At 52.8% G+C, this 8,667-nt stretch overlaps 1 protein-coding gene across 1 annotated transcript in view; it reads left to right on the top strand.

The window, feature by feature from the left end:
* ahdc1 (AT hook, DNA binding motif, containing 1) overlaps positions 1–6,756 on the top strand; it is a gene marked incomplete at both ends in the record, with an annotated part of 8,076 nt that extends 1,320 nt beyond the window's left edge. Inside the window, 5 exons of the mRNA XM_083697669.1 lie at positions 25–102; positions 1,420–3,149; positions 4,779–4,987; positions 5,135–6,301; positions 6,401–6,756. Of these exons, the coding sequence (XP_083553795.1) occupies positions 25–102; positions 1,420–3,149; positions 4,779–4,987; positions 5,135–6,301; positions 6,401–6,756 (3,540 nt within the window). The remainder of the gene's footprint in view (positions 1–24; positions 103–1,419; positions 3,150–4,778; positions 4,988–5,134; positions 6,302–6,400) is intronic.
* Positions 6,757–8,667: the final 1,911 nt, after the last annotated feature.

Here is an 8,667-nt window from a genome sequence, read left to right as displayed (position 1 = left end):
CCTCGCCCATCCACCAATTCCAAGCCTCGGCCAGCAGTGAAGAAGACAGAGCCTCTGACTGCACCTGTGGAAACTCCACCAAAAGGGAAACGGTTTGTTGGGGTGAGTTCAAGTTGACTCTTACCAATCTAGCAGATAATGGCCTAGTTGTCACACAATAAAGTAACAATCTGTCAATTAAGTGGCTCTTATCCCTGTAATACCACTGCAATTACTCCTAATCGGGATCTACGTTCTGTAGTCAAAGAGACACGAGAAAAGGTCCCCAGGAAATTAAATTGATGGCAAAATAGTTTGTTTCGTTATTTTCAGAATCGACAAAGTGTTTTCAGCCAGTGCGAGTGTGTGGGAGTTTTGAAAAGCAATTAATTCAATCATTTTGTTTAGCGCCAAAGGTGTCATTTCATCACCTTTTGTCTTACTGACTTTTTTTGACTACAGAACATAGAATACCTCTGTTTTCACATATACAGAAACTGGTATGGTGCTGGAGGTAATAAATGTTTCTTAGTAAATACTGGGTAAATACCAGGGCTGTAAAATAGACGGTAACTGTTCTTAATAACATGTTACATTCTGTGGTAAAACGCTAGGAAACTCTCTAGTGGCCAAGTGGAGCAATGTCCTCAGCTCTTGGTTTTTAAATGTTCTGTCACTGCTCATACATCCTTGAACCCGAGCATTAATTATACATGTTTCATGCTGTATAGAAATGACTGCAGAAATTATTTAGACTAGAGCACGTTGAATCCATGTAAAGGACACTGATGTTAAGAAATGGTTCTCAGAACCTCCAGCTGCGCTGGTTCTCAGAACCATTTCTTAACATCAGTGTCCTTTACATGGATTCAACGTGCTCTAGTCTAGATCATGGAGAACACTCTATCACAAGCTGCAGAATGGAATCATAACCACAGACGTCATGTTATGATTGCTAGCAAACGTATGTGAGCGGTAGCTAGTAAATATCTTTGTGCCTGATGTTTACTAAAACTGCAGGTAAGGTGAATTTAGTCATTTGTGGAATTTACAGCTAATTAGCGAGGCTACAGAACTACAGAAATGAAAGCATTATGATGCAGCTGTGAAACAGGGATGAAGTAGATCAGCAGGCTGTCAGTAGATGAAAAACACGTGTTGATGAATCTTTTCCTATTAGTTGATGAATCTAATGTGGCAATGAAAAACATTTTCCCCTTGTAGTTTAGATGGTCATAGATTTTCGAAACATTTCTCGACAAGAAACCCAAAGTGGTGCTTAGACAATGAGTGGGGAGGTAATAGGCTACTTTACAATTTAGTAATGAAATGATGGCCTCCAAATCAAAGCAGTGCAAATTACCATTCCCATTCCCATAGATGAATATAAACATAACCATTAGTTGATGAATATATTAATATTTAACTTCTTGTCCCCAGGTGAGGAGAATCGTGGTGAAGGTGGCTCGTATCCCCGTCAACCTCAGCCGACGACAGAAGAGTTACAAGGTCTCCTCCATGGAGACGGTTACCGGGACAGAGAAAGGCTGTAACGGAGGTTTGGAGGGAGCGGACGGGGGGCCGGCGGTGGTCCGAGAGCCCACGGCGCTCCTTCGTATGAAGAACAACGGAAAGAGTGTGATGGTGATGTTCCCTCCGGGAGAGCTGCCCGTTATCTTGAAACGCCGGCGTGGACGTCCTCCCAAACAGGTCATGCCGGGAATACCCGACTCTCGGAATGCCGGCGCCGCCGGGAACGCCGAGGGCAAGAAGCCGCGTCGGCGCCGGCGGACTAAGCTCCCGTCCCCCCAGCCGTCCTACGTGAACGACACCAACGACGTGAAGATGGAGTACGGAGACGTTCTCTCCAAACTGGCCTTCCTGAACCGCCAGCCCCCTGTCACAGGCCGCTGCTCCCCCCCGCGCTGCTGGACCCCCAGCGAACCGGAGAGCTTCCACACACCATCGGAAAACCCCGGAATCTCCACCCTCCTGCACCGGCTCACCGGGATGAGACGGAGGGGCGGGAGAGGAGGGGGCATGGGGGGCCGGGGAGGGGGTGCCGCGGGGGGGGCAGGGGGGGGCGAGGGTTTCAAGAGCTCCTTCAGCGACTTCTTCGAGACCATCGGGAAGAAGCGGAAACTGACCCCGCTGTCGGAGCCGGGGCTGCCCAAGAAACGGGGGAAGGGGGCGGGGGGCAGGGGAGGGGGGGTCGTGGGGGAGAAGGTGGTCCGGAAGCGACGCTCACGGAAGAACGGCGTGCTGAAGGGAGAGGCGGAGCGACAGCTGGAGCAGGACTGGGCCAATGGGAGCGGAGGATGGGGAGAGGAGGGGTGTGGGGAGAGGGAGAGAGGTCCAGGGGGGTACCAGGCCTGTGGCTCACCCAGGGGGGGCTTCCCCTCCTGTGAGATGGGGAGGGGGGGCTCCTACGGCAGCCCGGGGGGCAGCAGAGGGGTGGCCGGGGATGAGGCCCAGGGTCTGTTCGCTGGATACTTCCGCTCTCTGCTGGACTCAGACGACTCTTCGGACCTCCTGGACATCTCCATGTCCAGCCCTGCCTCCTCTCGCCCCGACCCCCGCAAACCTCCCTCCACCCCGGGCTACGACTCCTCCAGCCCAGCCCCCGGCCCCCGCTGGTCCCCAGCCTTCCCCAAGCGCAGCCCCAAGGGCCCTGGGGGGGGAGAGAGCCCAGCCCAGCCTCCATGCTCCTCATCCAGGCCTCCCTATAGCTACAGCCTGGCCCAGATCTCCCCCACCACCTCCACGTACCCCAAATCCACCCCTCCATCCCTCTCTCTGTCCCGCTCCCCCAGCTCTCCCCATCCCTCCTCCTACTGCCACTACCCCTCCGGCTACTCCTCCTCCTCACCAGCAGGAGGCAGCGCAGCGCAACAGAGGCCCTCTGACTGCAGCTTCGCCTACGGGGCCAAGGCCCCCTCAGCCACCCCCACCGGCCATGGTCAGATGGGCTATTCCAGCTACCAGGCGGCAGCCAAGCGAGGCTACAGTGGGTACCCTGGAGCAGCCCATTCCTCCATGCTGCGGGGGGAGACGGCAGGGCCAGTGTCTCCAGGAGGAGGGTACATGGCCATGGCCAAGAGTAGCCCGTTCCCCTCCTCATCCTCCCCAGACGGGTACAGACACTACCCATCAAACCAGTGGAACTATAGGTAAGTACAATAAAGTATCTGTCTGTCTGTCTGTCTGTCTGTCTGTCTGTCTGTCTGTCTGTCTGTCTGTTTGTCTGTCTGTCTGTCTGTCTGTCTGTCTGTCTGTCTGTCTGTCTGTCTTTCTTATGTTTATAGGTATTTGAGGTATTTTTGCCTAAAATCTTATCATCAGAAAATGAAGTGCATGTTTAATTGTATTTAAATCAGAAGATTGACTTGGCCAGTGAATAACTTCACTTTTGGCCCTGAAAAACTTCAGGGCCAAATGAAAACTTCAGGGTATGTATGAAGAAGTTTTATGTTTTGGGTCTTACTGTATGAAGCGCCGTCCAATGAATTTGTAAGCATTTGCTTGTACTCGAGCAGACCAGATGTTTCTGTACACTTCAGAATACATTCTCCTGCTGCTGTCAGCAGTTCCATCATCAATTAACATTAAGTTAGACAGTTCTAGTGGCAAACTAACCCTAACCCTCCACATGTTTCACAGATGAGGTGGTATGCTGTGAATCTTGGGCAGATCCTTTTTTCTCCAAACTTTGCAAACTTGCAATCACTCTGGTACATGATAATATGAATCTTATCTGTCCACAATACCTTTTTCCAGACCTCTGCAGGCTTTTAGGGTTAGGGTTAAGGGTTAGAAAGGGTTAGGGTTTTAGAAAACTCTAAGTGACCATCCTTTTTGAGGATAACTAGTGGTTTGCACCTTGAAGCCTCTGTAGTTCAGCTAACAACATATTCTGCGGATGGTAGTCTCAGACTACTTCACACCTACCTCTTGGAGAGTGTTCCTGATCAGTGAGGCAGTTGTTCTGGGGGAATGGTGAGCATTCTTCGGTCATCCACTGTAGAAGGTCCTACCAGCCCGTATTTTGAGCGATTGCAGGGGACAGCAGTGCTTTTTTTTTCCTTCTTTTCAATGATGTTCCAAACTGTTGAATTTGGCACGCCTAAAGCTTTGGCTATGCCTCTGATTTTTCTGCCTGATAAAGGCATCCTTGACTTTCATTGACACCGCTTTGGTCCTCATCTTGACAGACACCAATAGCAGACTCCAAAGGCAAACACAAAGGCTCGAATCAATACTCGACATTGACCGCTTTCTTATGCCAGATCAAGCATATTTTCTTCTTTTAGCTCGACACACCAAAAGTTTGGATTATAAATCAAACAATTACTATGGTTAATGTAGAGCATTCCTCAGTCATCTTTGGCTTACCAGGCTGAGCTCTTTCATTTTATTCATGTTCCAAACTGTTGAGTTTGGTAGGTTTAAGGTTTTGGCTATGTTTCTGAGAGATAGATTTGTTCTGATTTGTCCCTGACGTTCATTGATGTTTCTTTGGTCCTCATGTTGACAGACACCAAGAGCAAACTCCAAAGGCAAATGCAAAGCCTCGAATCAATACTAGACATTGACAGCTCTCTTATGACCGCACAAAGGATGTGACAGAACACATCGAACAAACTAGAAACACCAATTGTTTGATTTAAAATCCAAACCTTTGTGGTGTAGAGCCAAAAGAAGAACAAATGCTTCACTTTTCCCATGACTTACGCAGGGCACTGTTTCCAGGCAGAGCTGTGTTCTCTTTCACATGTGTGAATCTGTCTGTGTGTTTCCAGGCAGGGCTACGGTGGCTGGGCGGGGGATTTCAGTTCCCAGTACCATGGCTACGGTGACTACACCACCAGCTCCAGCGAGTCCAAAGACATCCTGGACATCTCCAACTACACCCCCCAGAAGGCCAAGCGGCCTCCACTCCTAGAGAGCCTATCAGAGTCCTCCTCTGACTCCTCTCATCTGGGGTTCACTGGAGGGGGGTCGGGGTCAGGTGGAGGTGGAGGTGGAGTTGGAGGTGGAGTTGGAGGTGGAGTTGGAGGTGGAGTTGGAGGTGGAGTTGGAGGTGGGGGTGGGGGTCGTGGTGGTGGTGGTGGGGGCGGAGGTGGGTGTGGCGGAGGCGGGGGAGGGGGAGGGGGAGGGGGCGGAGGTGGGGGGTACAGGCAGAGGGAGCCGCTCTCGGTGGGGGGCGGAGGAGGAGAAGGGGGGGGCCAGTCCAGCCTGTCCAGCCTGGAGAAGCTGATGATGGACTGGCATGAGAGCGCCTCCGGGCCCTCCTACAACTGGAGCCAGAATGTGCTCTTCCAAGGTTCCGACAAGCCGGGCCGAGGACGTCGGAAACGGGCCGAACCACAAACGGAGGGGAGGGAGGGGGGTACAGCCGCAGCAGCAGCAGCAGCAGCAGGCGCCCCCCCAGACTCCCCCTCCAGCCCCCCAGCCCAGGGGTCCGGCCCCCCGAAGCGTGGCGGAGTCGGAGTGGGGCGTCAGGCTCGGGGGGCTCGAGGAGCCAGGGGGGGTCTGTCTCCCTGTCAGCGTGAGCGCCCCCCAACAGGGAAGGCCAAGGCCAAGGGGGCTGCAGGGGGAGGGGCCACCGGGGGGGGCGGGCTGTTCCAGGAGGGGCTGGACTACTACAGTGGAGACAGCAGCAGCCTCTCCCCCCTCCCCACTCCCAACCCCCCCCTCGGCTACCCCTCGGACGCCTGTGAATACCCCTCCCCCTACTCGGCCCACCCCTCCACCCCCTCCTCTGACGAACGCTACCCCGCCCTCTACCCCGGAGACTCCTCCTCTCTCTCTCCCAGTATGCCCACATACCCCCCTAAACCCGCCCCCGCCCCCGCCCTGCCCCCCCAGACCTACCACCCCGTCCCCAGGACCTTCTCCCCCTCCTGCTCCCCGTCGCCACGGTTACTGCCCCACTGTGGCACAGCGTTGAGCCCACCCCACCGCGCCCCCCCCAAAGACCCCCAGTACCCCCAGTACGACTCCCCGAGCTACTGTGGGTCTCCTTACTGGTACGGACAGACGTCTCACAGCGGCAGCCCCAGCCCCCACGCCAACACACACTCCAATACACACACACACGCCAACACACACACCAACACACACGCCAGCCCTCATCCTAACACACACAGCAACCCTCTCGCGAACCCTCACACCAACACACACCTCAGTCCCCACGGCAACATACACACCAACACACACACTCACACACAACCACACACCAACATGAGCCCACACACTAACCCGCACTCCAACCCGAACCCCCACCCCAACACCCACCAGCACCCCAACACCAGCCTCCACAGTACCACCAACCCCCACCCTCACCCCCACCCCCACCCTAACAATCACCCCCACCCTCACCCTCACCCTCACCCCCATCCTAACACACACACCAACCCCAACCCCAACCTCCACCCCCACTCTAGCCCCCTACTATACGAGGAGCGGCCGCCCCCCTCCTCCCTGCCCCCCCACAAACGGGACCTGCCCCCCCACCTGAGCTCAGGCCACCACCGCCCGTCCCCCCTGCCCCACTCCCCCTACCTCTCCCCCCACCACAAGCCCCCCCTGGACTCCTTGGCCCACCCTGAGGACATGGGTTACCCCCTACCCCCCCACGCTTCCTCCACGTACCCCGGGATGCCCCCCCGCTACCCCCCACAGCCCCCCAGAGGAGGAGGAGGAGGGGGAGGGGGGGTGCTCTGTCAGCTCCTGGACCCCCCCAACGATGACAGTTTCAGCGTGACCAGCCTGTAGTTGCAGGTGAGACACACTGCTACTCCTTATTTCTACACACTCAGTAGAGTACTAATACTTCACTAATACTCTACTAATACTCTACTAATACTTTACTAATACTGTACTCCACTATTAGAATAATCTACCTACAGTATCGTACCATAGCTACACACACACACACACACACACACACACACACACAAACACACTACTAATACCTTGCTCGTACCAAAGCACTGGCCTGTAGTTGCAGGTCAGTTCCTAACACACACACACACATACACACACACACATACACACACACACACACACACACACACACACACACACACACACACAGACAGACACAGACACACAGACAGACAGACACATACACACACACACACACACACACACACGTACACATACACACACATACATACACACACACACACACACACACACACACACACACACACACACACACACACACACACACACAAACACACACACACTGCAGGACTAAGTATTAAGCCAGACACCGACTGGGAAAATAATCATGAACTAGAACATCATTAGCGAGGGAATATTCAGGGAATTCCTTGTTCTTCAGAAGCGTGTTGGCTCGTCTCCTGGTGGGTATTTGTTTTAGTTAGCTTGTTTGTTCATTTGTCATTTATTTCAGGTTTTTGTTTCAATGTAGCTTCTTCAGGCTGTGTCAGTCGTCTGATGAGTTGTCAGGTCCGGCCCCTAGGGATGGGCCTATGTGTGGAAAAGCAAGCATGTTTGTTCCTTTGTTTTGATGATTCATAACAAGAAAACTATGAATACATTTTTAGGTTGACTGTGAGTCACTGTGTTCTTATTCAAGTAAATGTGTTTATTCACTAAGTAGTTAAACAGTTTTATTGTTTAACATGTTATAAACATTGATATGTTTCTCTCTCTCTCTCTCTCTCTCTCTCTCTCTCTCTCTCTCTCTCTCTCTCTCTCTCTCTCTCTCTCTCTCTCTCTCTCTCTCTCTCCACACACACAGGTGCATCCAATCTCTTTTTCAGATTTGTAAACTTTTTTTAAGGAGACTGTGTTTGTGAGAGACTGTATGGTGGAGGGGGGAGAATTTAGCTGCCAGCTTTGGACAGTCAAGCTTTAATTCTCCAGCAATGACAATCAAGAGCCAACTGCAACATAGACACTCTCTCTCTCACACACACACACACACACACACACACACACACACACACACACACACACACACACACACACACACACACACGCGACACACACACATAAAAACACACACACACACACACACACACACACACACACACACACACAAAACACACGCATGCAGGCACGCACACACACAGACAGACACACACACACACACACACACATACACACGGCCGAAAGAGGGAGTGGCCAAAAGGAGCAGACGGAGGAATGACAGACGCTGATGGACAGAGAGACAGACGAATGGACACATGCCCCGCCCTTCAGAGTCCAGCTGTGCTGCTTGGAGGACTCCATTTCCCAGAAGCCTCTAGTTACAACAGAAACATTGATGAATCTGGACCACACAGGATCCCCCCTCCTGTTTCCCTTTCACTCTCTGTCTCTCTCAATCCTCTTTCCTTCTCTCTCGCTTCTCTCTACCCTCTTCCCCTTCCGTTGCTCTCTCTCTCTGCACTTTCCACCACTGACAAACCAGCACCCTACACCTGCACTGTAACCCCTACACCCTAAACCCTAACCCCTACTCCCTAACTCCTACACCCTGCATCCTAACCCCTATACCTGCACTGTAACCCCTACGACCTAACCACTACTCCCTAAACCCTAAACCTATACCCTAAACACTAACCCCTATCCCCTACACCATACACCCTATCCCCATACACCCTACACCCTAACCCATACACCCTAACCCCTATCCACTACACCCTAACC

Source organism: Argentina silus (assembly GCF_951799395.1).
Source record: "Argentina silus genome assembly, contig: scaffold_567, whole genome shotgun sequence".
NCBI classification, from domain to species: Eukaryota; Metazoa; Chordata; class Actinopteri; order Argentiniformes; family Argentinidae; genus Argentina; species Argentina silus.
Note: the sequence above shows the minus strand (reverse complement) of the source record. Positions and strands in the feature narration are given on the sequence as shown.